This window comes from Phocoena phocoena, chromosome 2, assembly GCF_963924675.1.
Source record: "Phocoena phocoena chromosome 2, mPhoPho1.1, whole genome shotgun sequence".
In the NCBI taxonomy this organism is placed as follows: Eukaryota; Metazoa; Chordata; class Mammalia; order Artiodactyla; family Phocoenidae; genus Phocoena; species Phocoena phocoena.
In genome coordinates, this window is record NC_089220.1 from 100,897,641 (window position 1) to 100,916,550 (window position 18,910).

At 44.1% G+C, this 18,910-nt stretch overlaps 1 protein-coding gene and 1 non-coding gene across 2 annotated transcripts in view; both read left to right on the top strand.

Moving 5' to 3' along the window:
• Nucleotides 1–17,794, top strand: part of MYZAP (myocardial zonula adherens protein) — a 101,176-nt gene extending 83,382 nt beyond the window's left edge. Inside the window, exon 13 of the mRNA XM_065871734.1 lies at nucleotides 16,853–17,794. Coding sequence (XP_065727806.1) covers nucleotides 16,853–16,949 — 97 coding nt within the window. The 3' untranslated portion in view covers nucleotides 16,950–17,794. The remainder of the gene's footprint in view (nucleotides 1–16,852) is intronic.
• A 513-nt stretch (nucleotides 17,795–18,307) lies between these two features.
• Nucleotides 18,308–18,414, top strand: LOC136119760 (U6 spliceosomal RNA). Its single transcript, XR_010655719.1, has one exon. It is a non-coding gene; the product is annotated as a U6 spliceosomal RNA (small nuclear RNA).
• The last annotated feature ends 496 nt before the right edge of the window (nucleotides 18,415–18,910 follow it).

An 18,910-nucleotide genomic window follows, 5' to 3' on the forward strand; every position in this document is an offset into this window, starting at 1 on the left:
CAAAGACAGTGGTGTTAGGACTACAGAGGGAGGAGTTTACGGGGATATACTGACTACATCCAGTAGATGAAAGGATTCCCAAGTCAATACTGGCGTTAGAGAGGGAATCGTTCTTGACAAAGCATGAGGTATTAAGGGTAGTTGAAAACTTTGAAAATTGTATGGGAAACGGCTCGGGGAGTGAAGTTGGGTTACACTGTTTGCTGATGTTTAAATTGGCGAAAATGGGGATGGCTATAGGGCGGGGCGGTCCTTGAGGAAGGCAGAGCCAGCAATCTTGTGCTAAGTTGGGGTTGGTGGTATTTAAAAGCGCAAAAGTAGCTTCTAGTATAGTCGTGGTTTGGGGGTCCAGTTCAGAGGGATTGACCTTAGGGCGAATTAGGGGGTGGTAGCTGAGCTATGGGTACAGATTCTGATAGGCCTTTTCTATTTGTCTTCGGGTTTCTATCTGGCGCACTTCGTCTTGGGGCCCTCCACCGTCTGACATATGTATGGGGGCCCTGGTATTCCAGCACACCGGGGTCCCGGGAGTGCCAATGCATCCAGCCTGAAGGTATTTATTATTATCACTAATGGTGGGACTTTTATTATTCTGTAGTGTGGCTGTGAAATAAGTCTTGTTATTGGTCCCTATACATTGCTGGTAAGAGGAATAGCACGTGCTATGCATTGATTCCTGAAAAGTAGAACAGGGGCAAATAGCTCGGCGGGGGGGGTTGAATCCTCCCCTCGTGGCCCGAGGGTTGAGGGTTAGGACTATCATTAGAGCTATCAGCAGTACCTTGGTCCTCATGGGGGAGGGTATGGCGTAAGGTCAGTTTGAGGGGATTGTCCTTACTCCGATCAACCGTCCAGGTGACGTCAGCTGTAGTGGACTTGATGAGGTCAGAAAGTGGGTCCACCGGCTTGACGTGGGTGTAATGGATCCAGGCAGCTATGCTGTCCACCTTGATGGCCGTCGGCGTTGTCAGGATGATCTGGTAAGGTCCTTTCCACCTGGGTTCTAGGGTCTCTTGTCGATGGCGTTTGACAAGGACCCAGTCACCTGGTCGGAGCTGGTGTGGAGTAGGCGGGGGTCCTGTTGTATATAGCTCTTTTAGTTTGGGCCAGATTGTCTCATGTATCCGCTGTAAGGCTTGGAGGGAAGACAGGAGATTATTTTCTGGGTCCGATTGGATAAGGTTAGTCTTTAGGTTAGGGATAATAGGAGGAGGCCTACCATGTATTATTTCGTAGGGGGTAAATCCTAGCTTATAGGGGGAATTTCGCACCCTAAACAGAGCGTAGGGGAGTAGGACTACCCAGTTAGCGCCAGTCTCCATGGTTAATTTAGTCAAGGTCTCTTTTAGAGTTCTGTTCATTCTTTCTACCTGTCCTGAACTCTGGGGGCGGTATGCACAATGTAATTTCCAATCAGCCCCAAGTATGGAAGCCAGATCCTGACTTAACTTAGAAACGAAGGCCGGCCCGTTGTCTGACCCTATCATAACTGGAAAGCCATACCTGGGCAGGATTTCTTCTAGTAGCTTTTTAGCTACTATTTGTGCTGTCTCATTCTTGGTCGGGAATGCCTCGGTCCAACCTGAAAAGGTATCTATAAACACCAGTAAATATCTATATCCATATTTGCCAGGCTTTACCTCCGTGAAGTCCGCTTCCCAGTAGGCTCCGGGCTGGTTCCCTCTTTCCCGGATGCCAGCGGTTGGTGGGTGGGTGTTAGCATTATGGAGTTGGCAGACTGCACAGCCAGCAACCAGTCATTCAGTTTTTTCGGAGACATTTTTAATTTTAAGTCCAGTCTGTCTGATGAGATCCTGTAGCTGTCGGGTGCCCAAGTGGGTGCTACGATGGATCCGTTCAAGGACCAAGGTTCCTAGTTTTTCTGGAAGGAGGATATTGTTCTTAGCGTCCTGCCACCATCCGTCTTTAACCTGGGTTAGAGGGAGTTTGTTTATCCATCTAATGTCATCTTCCGAGTAGTCGGGTTGGGGCAGTAATTCCCGGGGCCCTGGATCCGGCAGTTGTAGGGGAAGTAATGGTATTGGAGTGTATGCCGCCTTTCGAGCCGTCTGGTCTGCCACATTGTTGCCCCGGGCGACTGGATTTGTGGGTTTTTGATGCCCCGGGCAATGTACAATGGCTAACTTTTTGGGTTCCCATATGGCCGCTAGCAAGGCCAGGATTTCCTCTCTGTTCTTGATGTCTTTGCTCTCTGCTGTGAGTAGTCCCCGCTCTCGGTATATTGCCCCATGTATGTGTGCGGTAGTGAACCGGCTGTCTGTATATGGTGGCTTTTTGGTCTTTGCTCATCTTGAGAGCTTGGGTCAGGGCAATTAATTCAGCTTTTTGGGCTGAGGTCCGTGGGGGGAGAGTCTTTGCCCATATCACCTCAGTTTCCGATGTTACCGCTGCCCCTGTATACCTCTGACCTTGCTGGACAAAACTGCTGCCATCAGTGAACCATGTGACTTGTGCATCTAATAGGGGCTGGTCACGTAGGTCTTCCTGAACCCCATGGATCTGAGCCAGTACCTCTGCACAATCATGGAGTGGGGAGTCTAAGTCTGGGTCAGGTAATAGAGAGGCAGGGTTTAAAGCCCGTGGTGGAGTGTAGCTGATTTTGAGAGGATTTAACAGTAGACCCTGGTAGTGGACCAATCGAGCATTGCTCATCCATCGGTCGGGAGGCTGTTTGAGAACCCCGTCGATGGCGTGGGGGGTGGTGACATGTAATTCCTGTCCCATAGTTAGTTTGTTGGCATCCTTTACCATTAGGGCTGTGGCGGCGATCACCCGGAGGCAAGGAGGCCAGCCTGCAGCCACGGGGTCCAATTTCTTTGATCGGTAAGCGATAGGCCTGGTCCAAGGACCGAGGGGTTGGGTCAACATGGCCTTAGCTATGCCTTTGTTTTCATCCACAAAGAGGTGGAAGGGTTTGGAGACATCAGGGAGACCCAGGGCGGGTGCGGATAGCAAGGCAGTTTTGATCTGCTGAAACGATTGCTCAGCCTCCTCTGTCCATTCAAAGGGCGTCTGTTCTTTGGTGGCTTAGTGGTTTGGCCATTTCAGCAAATTTGGGTATCCATAAACGGCAGAACCCAGCTGACCCCAAAAATTCTCTCACCTGTCGAGGCGTGGTGGGTCTGGGGATACGGAGGACAGTCTCTTTCCGTGCATCTGTGAGCCATCGTTGCCCCCCTTTCAGTAGGTATCCCAGGTAAGTTACCTCAGGCCTGCAGATCTGTGCCTTTTTGGCAGAGGCCCGGTATCCCAGGGTGCCGAGAGTCTGTAGGAGGTTTCTGGTTCCCTGCAGGCAGGCTTCAGCGGTCCCAGCAGCTATTAAGAGATCATCAACATACTGCAGGAGGGTTATATTGGGGTTTTGTCTCCGGTACTCACTGAGATCCTCGTGTAGGGCCTCATCAAACAAGGTAGGTGAGTTCTTGAATCCTTGGGGAAGTCTGGTCCAGGTGAGTTGTCCGTTTATGCCTCTCTCAGGATCCGACCATTCGAAGGCAAAGAGTTCTTGACTTTTGGGTGCTAAGGGTAAACTAAAAAAGGCATCTTTGAGGTCCAGCACAGTATACCATTGTTTTTCTGGACTAAGGGCGCTCAAAAGAGTATATGGATTGGGTACAGTAGGATGGATGTCTATGACTTGTCTGTTAACTTCCCTCAGGTCCTGTACTGGGCGGTAGTCTTTACTGTTAGGTTTGCGGACTGGCAGCAGGGGTGTGTTCCAGGCCGACTGGCAGGGACGCAGTATACCTAGGTCAAGAAGCCGGCGAATATGTGGAGTGATACCAGTTTTGGCCTCTATGGGCATGGGATATTGTCGGACACGTGCAGGATCTGCCCCTGGTTTGATTTCTATGAATAGGGCTGGGCGATGTTTGGCTAGTCCCATCCCACCTGTTTCTGCCCATGTTTCGGGGAACTGCTGAAGCCATGACCTTATATCTTGGTTTTGGGAGGGTGGTTCCTGGTGAAGTCGGTACTCATCTTCCAAGTTCAGGGTGAGCACAGATATGGGTTGGTTGTGAGGGTCTGTTATGATCGGCCCCTCTGACCGAAAATGAATTTGTGCTCCCATTTTAGTAAGTAAGTCTCTCCCCAGTAAAGGGCAAGGGCTATCGGGAATGACCAGAAAGGAGTGGGTTACTTTTCCCGTGCCCAAGTCTACAGTTCTCTGAGTGGTCCAGGGGTAACGTTTAACTCCCGTAGCTCCCTGGACCCAGGAGGTTTTGTCAGAAATTTTCCCGTGGGGCTTAACCAAGACCGAATGCTGTGCCCCTGTATCCACCAGGAATTGGACTGGTTTCCCCTCCACTTGTAGGGTTACCCTGGGTTCGGGGAGGGGGTCCGAACCCCGTCCCCCCTACTCTGCATCATGTGTAAACAGGACTGGGGTGGTGGCCTTCGGTTGCCATTGCCCCTGGTTGGGGCGCGGCTGCCTTTTTTTGGGGCATTCCCGAGCCCAGTGGCCTTTTTCCTTGCAATAGGCACATTGATCTCTGTCCAATGGTCGCCTGGGAGGTCGAGTGGCTGGGGGGCCTCCTTGATCTTTCTGAACAATGGCGGCCAGGACCTTAGTCATTTTCTCAGTGGCTTTAAGTTGTTTATCCTCTGGGGCGTCTCGGTTATTAAAGACGCGCTGAGCAATACGGAGTAGGTCTTGTATCTGTTTGCCCTCCAGATCTTCTAACTTCTGGAGTTTCTTTTTAATATCAGGGGCTGCCTGGTTAACGAAGGACATTACAACGGCAGCCTGATTTTCGGGGGCCTCTGGATCCATAGGGGTATATTGCCTAAAGGCTTCCATTAATCTTTCTAAGTAAGAGGAGGGACTTTCTGTTCTACCTTGTACAATTGAATATACCTTGGCCAAATTAGTGGGCTTGCGCGCGGCAGCCCGGAGACCCGCCATTAGAGTCTGGCGATAAATGAGCAGTCGTCCCCTACCTTCTCCAGTGTTATAGTCCCAATCATCCTGCGGGGGGCGAGTTAAGGGAAAGGCTGCATTAATAAGATCAGGGTTAGCGGTGGGTTGACCATCATCTCCAGGAACCAGTTTTCTTGCCTCCAGCTGGATTCGTTCTCGTTCCTCGGTAGTGAACAGGATCCGGAGAAGCTGTTGGCAGTCATCCCAGGTGGGCTGATGAGTAAACATAACACTATCTAGAAGAGCTATCAAGTCTTTAGGATTATCAGAAAAACGAGCATTCTGGGTTTTCCAATTGTATAAGTCACTGGTAGAGAATGGCCAATATTGGAGTCGGGGGTTCCCTGTCTCATCGGGAGGGCCTCTTTCTCGCAGGGGTGGGGCTGTGGTGGAATCTGGATGGCGGAACCCTGGGTCGCGCTGAGTGCGTCCACGGGTGCGTCCAGCCGGCCCAGGGGAGTTATTTTCATTGGGCAGGAGGGCCGGCAGTGCCTCTGCCTCTCGGTCCTCCGGTTCTGACCTGGGTGGCCCCTCGGGAGGGGCCACAGGAGGTTCTTCCAAGGGGAGAGGAGCAGGGTCAGGAGCAGGAAGGGGGACCGGTTGTGGGGCCAAAGGAGGATGTTGATATGGGGGGGGGTTCTATGAGAAGGAGGTCTTGGCTGCCAGAAAGTATGGGTGCGGTTGAGGTCTGAGGCTTGGGAGGTTTAGTTGGTCGGGCCGTAAGGATCTTATATGTCCCTGATGACAAAAAGGGGGCCATCCAGGGAGGTGGGTTTTCTACCAGGTCCTGCCATACCAAGATGTAGGGGATTTGGTCCGGATGGCCTTCTTTCCCTGGTAAGAAAACTCTAGATTTAATTTTTAGGACTATAGGAAGACAAAAGGTACCCTCGGTGGGCCTACCAACCCCGAAAGTTGGCCATTCAGAGCGGCAGAAGGTAATAAGTTTTCTTTTCCGGATGTCCAGACTGAGATCGTGTCCTCGGGATTTCACATCCCCAAAATTAGTGAGAAGGAGGGAGAGAGGGGTACTCTGTGTTTGGCCCATGTTTAGGTCCTGGAGGAGATTGGTTAGAAAAGGTTATTCTGAAAACGAAAGTGATTAAGAGCAGTCCCAATAGCCGAGCCTGTAAAAGGAGGAAGGGAGGTTATCACGTGCGCGCTTCAGATGGGCTATCAACCCCCAGATGGGTCGCGGTGGACGTCTCCAACCACGCCCGACTAGGTGTCCTATAGCGCGTCCGCCAGGACTGTCCTAGTCCCCAAAACAGAAGGTACCTTGAGCCAGCTTACAATCGGTTGTCAGCGATGACCCGTTGACCTGATGTCTGGTGGGCTTGGGGGCATCCCGGACGAGCCCCCAAATGAAATGCCCGAGGTCGCGAGACCCCTCCACAAGACCACCAGAGACGAGAGTCAAAGCCAAACGGCAAGGGTCATTTATTGCAGGTTCGAACCTGGACCTCCGCGCACTCGTCGCCGGTGACGCCAAGAGGTCCCGATGGAGTTTAGTACAGCTCTTTTATAGACAGGTACAAACAAGCTCGGGACCTTCTGCGGGGCTTTCCAGGGGTGGGGAGTACTGATTGGCTAACTTTTAAACAAAGACACTAGTCACCGTCTGATTGGTTGGATGGTTGCAAAAGGGGGTTCAGCAAGCATAGTTACAGAAGCGAGAGCGGCTGGTTAAGTTTCGGTTTCCTGAGGTTTTGTTTCTCAATTAGAAATACTTAAAATGGGGCCATAGTTACAAACAGTACAAACAGGAAGATCGATGCAATCCTAGCAGCGCTGCGGCCTAACGGCAGGGCATCAATTCAGTCCTATTTCTACCAAAGTAGAACATAGCTCTTCACGGAGAGACATGTGAAGTTTAACATTCCCCCCAAGCTTCTAATACACCCTATTAAGAAGCTGTCTCCCAACCATAGTTGAAAATCACTTCAGGGTAATGGGAGGTATTACTGATGGGAAAGTTTAGCACAAGTGAACCTTGTGTGAGCAGAAAATTGAGAAGTGCTGCTCAAGGAAACAGAGCACACAGAGAAAGGAATGATGGTTTCTATCACTGCTGCAGGGAATTGGGGAGACGGTCACAGAGGAGGTGATGTTTGGTTTGAATCTTGGGATATAGGCAGGAATTCATCAGATCAACTTGATGAGGGAAGCATTCAAGGCAGAGGGGACAGCTGAGGATGGCAGAGCTGTGAAGCAGTGTGTAAATGAGAGCTGTGTTTCTTAGCAAGGCCAGGCAGGAGATATAACAGCAGAAGGTGGAGGCCTTTACACCCTGCAGAGGAGTTTAGACTCCATCCAGGAAGCAAGGGGGAGACTTTGGAGAGTTTTAAGAACAGTAATATGGACTTCCCTGGTGGCACAGTGGTTAAGAATCTGCCTGCCAATGCAGGGGACACAGGTTCGAGCCCTGGTCCGGGAAGATCCCACATGCCACGGAGCAGCTAAACCTGTGCACCACAACTACTGAAGCCCACGTGCCTAGAGCTCATGCTCCACAAGAGAAGCCACCGCAATGAGAAGCCCACGCACAGCAACGAAGAGTAGCCCCCGCTCACCACAGCTAGAGAAGGCCTGCGTGTAGCAATGAAGACCAACGCAGCCAAAAATAATAAATAAATTTGTTAAAAGTAAAGAGAACAGTAATATGCTCCGATTGTCCTTTTAGGAAAACATCTGTGACTGCAAAATGGATATGGGCTAAACCTGCAAGTAATGTAAATCATTTCTGCCCATTATAGTCATGTGGCCTACCAAACTGTAAGGGAGGCTAGGAAAGGTAGTTATGTGTCTAGGCAGAAAAAGAAATGGGATATTTTCTCCATCTTAGTCACCAAATCCCATTAATTCTGCCTCCCAAATAGCATCTTAACCTTTCCGTGCTTCTTCACCTACAGTGCTACTTTCAGAGTTTGAGTTCTCATGGTCTCTCTCACCTCCTAAATAGCGAAACTCTCCTAATTAACCTCCTGCCTCCAGACTAACGCCTCTGCAATCAACCAACCCTCAGCGGTGCCAAGGGATCTTGCTAGAATAAAAATAGGAGCATATCCTGCCCCTCCTTAAAAACCTTTAGTGGCTTGCTGTCCCCTTCTGAACCCCTTAGCAGGGCACACAGGGCCCTGCTTCCCCACCCTGACCTCATCTTCTGCCACTTCATCATGAACTCTTTGCTCCAGTCCTGCCAAGCGTGTCTCCTTTCCACACCATGGCCTCTGTGTTCAGCCTTCTTTGCCTTTGCCCGTACTGTCCATCTGCCTGGAATTCCCATCTCCTCCTCACCCACCTGAGGAATGCCTAGGCATCCTTCAGGAGTCACCTTCCCTGGACCAGTTTCCTCCCAGTGAAGCTAACTTGTTCTGCTATCACTTTGCCCATAATATGTTCACTCTTGTATTGCTCAGGGTCCTGGCAGAAAGGGAAACAGAAGAGACTTAAATGAAGGGACTGTGTAAAAATTTGAGGGCTGCTTTTAGGGAAATAAAAAATGGACACTGGCTCGCTCTGGAGCTATTTCCAGCCTGGGCCTGAAGACGTGGGGAGAGAAAGCTGGTAGAAGAGATGAAGGGGTGAGCTGGAGCATGGCCTTTGCTAGAGGAATGTAGCCAACTACCAAGCTGCAGACTGATCAGAGGGAACAGATGTCCTGGCCTCCCTGTCCTCCATTCTCTCATCCCTTGATCTCCCAACTGGTCCAAACCAACCGGAAGGTAAAGGCTGAGGGAGCCCACTGATGCTGACCTTCAGGTAAGCTTCCCAGGGCATAGGGTGGGGTAGAGAAAGGGGGATGGATCTGAACAGGCAAATGCAGAGTATCCAGTATAGCTTTTTATGTCTTCATGTATTACCTAGCACATTGCAACTATTTAAATACATATCTTTCCTGCCTAATTGTGAGTTCCTTGAATGCATTTTTTTTTTTTTTTCTGAATCATGGATACCTAGTATAACCTTTAAAAGTTGCTAAAAATAATGGCTGGCTCCAGGTAGGGGGATCAAGATGGTGGAGGAAACTCACCGTCTCTCACAAAAACACTATAAATACATCTAAAAGTGGAACGAGTCACAAACATCTACTAAATAATGAAAGAAGACCTCAGACTTCTGAAAGGGCAAGAAAACCTCCACATAACCAGGTAGGACAAAAGGAAAAAGGAAAAGAAAGCATTGGGATGGGGCCTGCGTCCAGGAAGGCAGCTGTGAAGAAGGAAAGGTTCCCACACCTGTTCCTCACAGCAGGGGGACCAGCCTGGATGGGGGGGGGGGAGCTTCAGAGCCTAAGAGGAGAGCACAGTAACCAGTTTGTGGGAGGCAAAAGAGAGAGTAACCTGCACAGAAGGTTGGCACTGCCACCCTGTGCTCCCCAGCCTGAGACACTCGTCGGTCAGTGTGGGCAGGGGCTGGGTGCTATAGCTCAGGCTCTAGAGGTCAGACCCAGGGAGAGGACCAGGGTTGGCTGTGTAGAAACAGCCTGAAGAAGCTGGACTGTGGCAACTGAGGGTGTATTCGGAAGAAGCCTGGGCCTGCCAGAGGCAAAGTGCCATTATTGGGGGACACATGGGGAGAGGGTGGGACCACCATAAGAGCTTCTTTCCCTGTCAGCACTCCCAGGCAACAGGACACTACCTACAGGAGCTCCAGGGGCAGGCCACAATGATCAAGGGACCAATCCAAGAGGAAGACATAATTGTAAATATATACGTACCCAACACAGGAGCACTTCAATATATAAGGCAAGAATCTCAATATAGAAGGGAAATACAGCCATAAAAGGAGAAATCGACAGTACCACACTAACAGTAGGGGACTTTAACACCCAACGTTCATCAGTGGACAGATCATCCAGACAGAAAATCAATAAGGAAACACAAGCTTTAAATGACACAACAGACTAGATAGACTTAATTGCTATTTATAGGACATCCATCCAAAAGCAGCAGAATATACTTTCTTAAGCGCACATGGAACATTCTCTGGGACTGATCACATGCTGGGCCACAAAGCGAGCCTCAGTAAATTTAAGAAAATTGAAATCATATCAAGCATCTTTTCTGACCACAACGCTATGAGATTAGAAGTGAATACAGGGAAAAAAAGGTAAAAAACACAAACACATGAAGGCTAAACAATATGTTACTAAACAACCAATGGATCACTGAAGAAATAAAAAATACCTACAGACAAATTACAATGAAAACACGACTATCCAAAACCTATGGGATGCAGCAAAAGGAGTTCTAAGAGGGAAGTTTATAGCAACACAATCTTCTTAACTTAGGAAATAAGAAAAATCTCAAACAACCTAACCTTACACCTAAAGCAACTACAGAAAGAAGAAAACCCAAAGTTAGTAGAAGGAAAGAAATCATAAAGATCAGAGCAGAAATAAATAGAGATGAAGAAAACAATAGAAAAGATCAATGAACCTAAAAGCTGGTTCTTTGAAAAGATAAACAAAATTGATAAACCTTTAGCCAGAGTCATCAAGTAAAAAAGGGAGAGGGCTCAAATCAATAAAATTAGAAATGAAAAAGAAGACACCATGGAAAGGATACAAAGGATCATAAGAGACTACTACAAATAGCTATATGCCAATAAAATAGACACCCTAGAAAAAATGGACAAGTTCTTAGAAACATACAACGTTCCAAAACTGAACCAAGAAGAAACAGAAAATACAGACCAGTCACAAGTACTGAAATTATGGCTTCACAGGTGAATTCTATCAAATATTTAGAGAAGAGCTAACACCTACCCTTCTGAAACTCTTCCAAAAAACTGTAGAGGAAGGAACACTGCCAAGCTCATCATTCTATGAGGCCACCATCACCCTGAAACCAAAACCAGACAAAAAAAGAAAATTATAGGCCAATTATCACTGATGAACATAAATGCAAAAATCAACAAAAATGCTAGTAAGCCAAATCCAACAACACATTAAAAGGATCATACACCATGATCAAGTGGGGTTTATCCCAGTGATGCAAGGATTCCTCAATATCCACAAATCAATCAGTGTGATACACATTAACAAAATGAAGAATAAAAACCATATGTTCATTTCAATAGATGCAGAAAAAGCTTTTGACAAAATTCAACACCCATTTACGATAAAAACTTTCCAGAAACTGGGCATAGAGGGAACCTACCTCAACATAATAAAGGCCATATATGACAAACCCAGGGCTAACATCATTCTCAGTGGTGCAAAGTTCCCTCTGAGATCAGGAACAAAGCAAGGATGTCCACTCTTGCCACTTTTATTCAGTATGGTTTTGGAAGTCCTAGCCATGGCAGTCAGAGAAGAAAAAGAAATAAAAGGAATCCAAATTGGAAAAGAAGTAAAACTGTCACTGTCTGCAGATGACATGATACTATATATAGAAAATTGTAAAGATGCCACCAGAAAACTACTAGAGATCATCAATGAATCTGGTAAAGTTGCAGGATACAAAATTAATACACAGAAATCTCTTGCATTCCTATACACTAACAACAAAAGATCGGAAAGAGAAATTAACACATTATTGACCAGGGGATTTTTTTTTTTTTTTTTTTTTTTTTGCAGTACATGGGCCTCTCACTGTTGTGGCCTCTCTTGTTGCGGAGTGCAGGCTCAGCGGCCATGGCTCATGGGCCTAGTCGCTCTGCAGCATGTGGGATCTTCCCAGACTGGGGCACAATCCTGTGTCCCCTGCATCAGCAGGCGGACTCTCAACCACTGCACCACCAGGGAAGCCCGGATTTTTGTAGAAACTAACACCTGTGGCCATAATATGCCTCCAGTCAAAAATGTGTTAAGGAAACAATCTCATTTACCATAGTATCAAAAAAGAAAAAAAAAATGAAATAAACCTGCCTGAGGAGACCAAAGACCTGTACTCTTAAAACTGTAAGATGCTGATGAAAGAAACAGAAGATGACACAAACACATAGAGATACCATGTTCTTGGATTGGAAGAATCGATATTATCAAAATGACTATACTACCCAAGGCAACCTACAGATTCAGTGCAATCCCTATCAAATTTCCAATGGCATTTTCCACAGAGTTAGATCAAAATATTTTTAAATTTGTATGGAAATACAAAAGACTCCAAATAGCCAAAGCAATCCTGAGAAAGAAAAATGGAGCTGGAGGAATCAGGCTCCTTGACTTCAGACTATACTACAAAGCTACAGTAATCAAAACAGTATGGTACTGGTGCAAAAACAGAAATATAGATCAATGGAACAGGACAGAAAGCCCAGAAATAAACCCATGCACATACGGTCAACCTATGACAAAGGAGGCAAGAATATACAATGGATTCAATAAGTGGTGCTGGGAGAACTGGACAGCTACATGTGAAGGAATGAAATTAGATCATTCTTTAACACCATACACAAAAATAAACTCAAAATGGATCAAAGACCTAAATGTAAGGCCGGACACTATAAAACTCTTAGAGGAAAACATAGGCAACACTCTTTGAACATAAATCACAGCAGTAACTTTTTGGATCCACCTCCTAGGGAACATATCTCAATATAATAAAAGCCATTTATGACAAACCCACAGCCAATATAATACTCAACAGTGAAAAGCTAAAAGCCTTCCTACTAAATTCAGGAACAAGACAAGGATGCCCACTCTCACCACCTCTATTCAACATAGTATTGGAAGTCCTAGCCACAGCAATCAGACAAGAAAAAAAAAAAAAAGGTATCCAAATTGGAAGAGGTGAAATTGTCACTGTTTGCAGATGACATGATACTATATATATAAAACCCTAAGGACTCTACACAAAGATCACTAGATCTAATAAATGAATTAAGCAAAGCAGCAAAATACAAGATTAACATCCAAAAACCAGTTGCATTTCTTTACACTAACAATGAAATATCGGAAAGGGAATGTAAAAAAAAATACCACCAAAAAAAAATACTTCAGAGTAAACCTGACCAAGGAGGTGAAAGACTTACATGCTATCAACTACAAAACATTAATAAATTAAAAAGGATCCAAAGAAATGGAAAGATATCCCATACTCTTGGATTGGAAGAATTAATATTGTTAAAATGGCAATACTACCCAAAGCAATCTACAGATTTAATGCAATCCCTATCAAAATACCCATGACATTTTTCACAGAACTAGAACAATCAAAACTTTATATGGAACCATAAAAGACCCAGAATTGCCAAAGCAATCCTGAGGGAAAAAACATAAAGGAGGCATACCTCTCCCAGAGTTCAAACAATACTACAGAGCCACAGTAATCAAAACAGTGTGGTATTGGTACAAAAACAGACATATGGATCAATGGACCAGAATAGAGAGCCCAGAAATAAACCTTGACACCTACAGGCAATTAATCTTCAACAAAGGAGACAAGAATATAAAATAGTAATAAGTCTCTTTAACATGTGGTGCTGGGAAAGTTGGACAGCTGCATGTAAGTCCGTGAAGTTAGAACACACCCTCACACCATGCACAGAAATAAACTCAAAATGGCTTAAAGACTTAAACATAAAACATGACACCATAAAACTAGAACTTGACACCATAACACTTCTAAAACTTCTAGAATTTATTCTCTGATATAAATCATACCAATGTTTTCCTACATCAGTCTCCCAAGGCAATAGAAATAAAAATAAACAAACGGGACCATATCAAACTTAGAAGCTTTTGCACAGCAAAGGAACCCATATAAAAATGAAAAGACAACCTACAGAATGGGAGAAAATATTTACAAATAATGCAATAGACAAGGGCTTAGTCTCCAAAATATACAAACTGCAAAACACAAACAACCCAATCGAAAAATGGGCCAAAGACCTTAATAGACATTTCTCCAAAGAAGACGTATAGGATGGCCAGTAGACACATGAAAAGATGCTCAACATCACTAATTATTAGAGAAATGCAAATCAAAACTACAATGAGGTACCAACTCACACCAGTCAGAATGGCAATCATTAAAAAGTCTACAAATAAATGCTGGAGAGGATGTGGAGAAAAGGGAACCCTCCTACACTGCTGGTGGGAACGTAAGTTGGTACAGCCACTATGGAAAACAGTACGGAGATTCCTCAGAAAACTAAAAATAGAATTACCGTGTGATCTAGCAGTCCCACTCCTGGGAATGTACCCAAACAAAACTATAATTCAGAAAGATACATGCGCCCCTATGTTCACAGCAGCCCTGTTCACAATAGCTAGAACATGGAAACAACCTAATGTCCACCAACAGATGAATGGATAAAGAAGATGTGGTACATATATACAATGGAGTACTACTCAGCCATAAAAAAGAATGAAATAATGCCATTTGCAGCAACATGGATGCAACTAGAGATTATCATACTAAGTAAGTCAGAAAGAGAAAGACAAATACCATATAATATCACTGATATGTGGAATCTAAAATATGGCACAAATGAACCTATCTACAAAACAGAAACAGGCTCACAGACATAGAGAACAGACTTGTGGTTGCCAAGGGGGAGGGCATTGGGGGAGGGAAGGACTGGGAGTTTGGGATTAACAGATGTAAACTATTATAGATAGGATGGATAAACAAGGTCCTATAACACAGGGAACTATATCCAATCTCCTATGATAAACCATAATGGAAGAGAATATAAAAAAAGAATGCCTGTATGTGTATAACTGAGTCACTTTTGCTGAACAGCAGAGATTGGCATCATATTGTAAATCAACTATACTTCAATAAAAAAATAAAAAAGAAAATAAAAATAAACAAATGAGACCGAATTAAACTTAAAAGCTTCTGCACAGCAAAGGAAACCATAAATGAAACGAAAAGACAACCCACAAAATGGGAGAAAATATTTGCAAACAAAGTGGCTGACAGGGATTAATTTCCAAAATATACAAACAGCTCATGCAGCTCTATGTGAAAAAACAACAACAAAAACCAAACAACCCAATCCAAAAATGGGCAGAAGACCTAAATAGACATTTCTCCAAAGGAGACATACAGATGGCCAAAAAGCACATGAAAAGATGCTCAACATCACTAATTATCAGAGATATGCAAATCAAAATTACAGTAAGGTATCACCTACCACCGGTCAGAATGGCCATCATCAAAAAGTCTACAAACAGTTAAGTGCTGGAGAGGGTGTGGAGAAAAGGGAACCCTCCTACACTGTTGGTGGGAATGTAAATTGGTACAACCACTATGGAGAACAGTATGGAGGCTCCTTAAAACACTAAAAATAGAACTACCATATGATCCAGCAATCCCACTCCTGGGCATATATCTGGAGAAAGCCACAATTAGAAAATATTCATGCACCCCAATGTTCACTGCAGCACTATTTACAAGAGCCAAGACATGGAAGCAACCTAAATGTCCATTGACAGAGGAATGGATAAAGAAGATGTGGTATATACAATGCAATATTACTCAGCCATAAAAAAGAACAAAATAATGCCATTTGCAGCAACATGGACGAACCTAGAGATTATCACACTAAGTGAAGTAAGTCAGACTGAGAAAGACAAATATCATACGGTATGACTCATGTGGAATCTAGTTTTTGAAAATGATACAGATGAACTTATTTACAAAACAGAAACAGACTTACAGGTATTGCAAACTTATGGTTATCAAAGGAGAAATGTGGGCAGGAGGGATAAATCAGGAGCTTGGGATTAACATACATACACTACTATATATAAGATAAATAACCAACAAGGACCTACTGTATAGCCCAGAGAACTGTACTCAATATTCTGTGATAACCTATATGAGAAAAGAATCTGAAAAAGAATGAATATATGTATAACTGAATCACTCTGCTGTACACCTGAAACTAACACAACATTGCAAATCAACTACACTCCAATAAAACTTTTTAAAGAAATTGCTAAAAATAATGGTCCCTCATATTTTTCTTTTTTAAATAAGTTTTACTGAGATGTAATCCACATAGCATAGGATTCATCCTTTTAAAATGTGCAATTCAATAGTTTTTAGTATATTTACAAAGTTGTGCAACCAGCATCATTTATCTAATTTTAGAAAATTTCCCTCACCCCAGAAAGAAACCCTGTACCCCTTAGCAGTCAAACTCCATCCCCTCCTTCTCCTAGGCCCTGGCAACCACTAATGTACTTTTTTTTTTTATTGGAGTATAATTGCTTTACAGTGGTGTGTTAGTTTCTGCTTTATAACAAAGTGCATCAGCTATACATATACATATATCCCCATATCGCCTCCCTCCCACCCTCCTTATCCCACCCCTCCAGGTGGTCACAAAGCACCAAGCTGATCTCCCTGTGCTATGCAGCTGCTTCCAACTAGCTATCTATTTTACATTAGGTAGTGTATATATGTCCATACCACTCTCTGACTAGTCCCAGCTTACCTTTCCCCCTCCCCATGTCCTCAAGTCCATTCTCTACATCTGCGTTTTTATTCGTGTCCTGCCTCTACGTTCTTCAGAATCTTTTTTTTTTTTGATTCTATATATATATGTTGGCATATGGTATTTGTTTTTCTGACTTACTTCACTCTGTATGACAGACTCTGGGTCTATCCACTTCACTACAAATAACTCAATTTTGTTTCTTTTTATGGCTAATATTCCATTGTATATATGTGCCACATCTTCTTTATCCATTCATCTGTCAGTGGACACTTAGGTTGCTTCCATGTCCTGGCTATTGTAAATAGAGCTGTAATGAACATTGTGGTACATGACTCTTTTTGAATTATGGTTTTCTCTCCCTCCCTCATAATATTTAAATGAAATATTCAGCTACATTACTGCAGTCTATTTTTAAGTGTTGAAAAGGATTTCGTAGAGTTATCTTACCACGTGAAGCATACGGTAAGTTTTGTTTCATATTCCTGACTGCATTTTCTCATTTCTCAGCCAAACAGGTAGGACTCGTGAGATCGCAGTGGCTTCCAGGAATTATACCCCATACACACGAGTCCTGGAGTTAACCATGAAGAAAACTCTGACTTAAGCACTTGGAGACGTGCACTTTTCACTGATGGACAAAGGCCCTGGAACCCTGCTGCTTGAAGTCTGGAAAGGGTGACTGTTGCTTCGTCCTATACACTGTTTAAGCTGCAGTGGAAACTGCTGAGGTTCTGATCCACTTCTTAAACATGAAGGAAAGTGGAGGGGGAGGGGGAAGGCAGGAGAGAGAGGTTTCAAGGTCATATTTCAAACACCCAACCAGTGTATGTACCCTGCTGTACTGGGCCGTCATTAGCTTTCCATGCAGACACTGAGTCCTATCAGGAGAAATCCCTCACTATTTTCTGTTTTACTAGAATTCGGCTGGGAGGAAATAAGGCATTATCTTGAAATTTCATGTTACTTATTGCCAGGATCATTTGTTACAGCATGAAGGTTTTATTTACCCGTAGAAGTATTAGAGGCGGTGTTTCTCTGCTACAGGGAAGCCTGTCCGCAGAAGTGCAGGCACATGGGGAAATGTGACCCTGGGAAAGAAGGGGCAGGTGCCGAGGACCTGTGCAGGGGTGTGGGAGCCTCGGCTGCAGCCGGTCCTCGTGTGGGCAGACACACTTCATTCTGACATGCTAACCCCTTGGTTTACTTTGTGCCTTATGCCTTTAAGGGGCCAGCTGAAATCACTGTATTTATTCAACCTGTGATTTATTTTTTCTTTCTTTCTCACTTTAACTGAAAGAGAATTTTATATGTTGTGGAAATTTAATCACTTAATGTTTTTGATATCAATTGGTGTTTTTGTTAAAGGAATGAGTGATTTGTTCAAGCATGCTCTACTTTGATATTATAACCTATGTCACATGTTTAATAAATGCCATATATTTTGTTCTACTGATGCTATCATTGTGTCATCCATGACTGTGTAGAAGGGGTAGAGAACAGAATCGGGTTTTGGACTGTCCAGGTCAGGGCACCATAATCTTTCAATCAGTAGTCCTTAGAATCATTTATAAACCGTAAGAGAAGGGGTGTGTGTGTGTGTGTGTGTGTGTGTGTCTTTAAACCCTGAAATTTATCTAGTTAACCTACCTTCTAGAAACACTAAGATGCATTCATGTTTATAAAATTTTAAAAATCATTTTTACTTAAAAAAAAAAAAATCATGCTCCCTTGTGCCCAAACTCTCTACCCCTTACTCCTCCGCTTAAAAAAAAAGCCAAAGAAAGAAAGCAAAGCAACTCGGTTGAGTAAATCACCACAAGTCAGGACAGTGTCAAGAGGAAAACGCATATTTTGAAACCAAATTTTTATTTAAATTGTGGTTGTGGGACCTTGGGCATGTCATCAAAGCTCTCTGAATATCAACTTCATGTTCTAAAAACTTGGGATAATCACACCTACCCGGTGCTCACTTCGGCAGCACATATACTAAAATTGGACCAATACAGAGAAGATTAGCATGGCCCCTGAGCAAGGATGACAGGCAAATTCATGAAGCATTCCATATTTTTTCCACAAAGTAAACTTAAAATGGCTTAAGGACTTAAACATAAGACATGACACCATAAAACTTCTAGACGTGAACATAGGCAAAACATTCTCCAACATAAATCGTACCAATGTTTTCTTAGATCAGTCTCCCAAGGCAATAGAAATAAAAATAAACAAATGGGACCTAATCAAACTTACAAGCTTTTGCACAGCAAAGGAAACCATAAAAAAAACACAAAAAGACAACTTACAGTATGGGAGAAAATATTTGCAAACAATGTGACCAATAAGGGCTTAATTTCCAAAATACACAAACAGCTCATACAACTCAATAACAAAAAAACAAACAACCCAATCCAAAAATGGGCAGAAGACCTAAACAGACATTTCTCCAAAGAAGAAACACAGATAACCAATAGGCACTTGAAAAGATGCTCAACATCACCAATTATTAGAGAAATGCAAATCAAAACTACAATGAGGTACCAACTCACACCAGTCAGAATGGCCATCGTT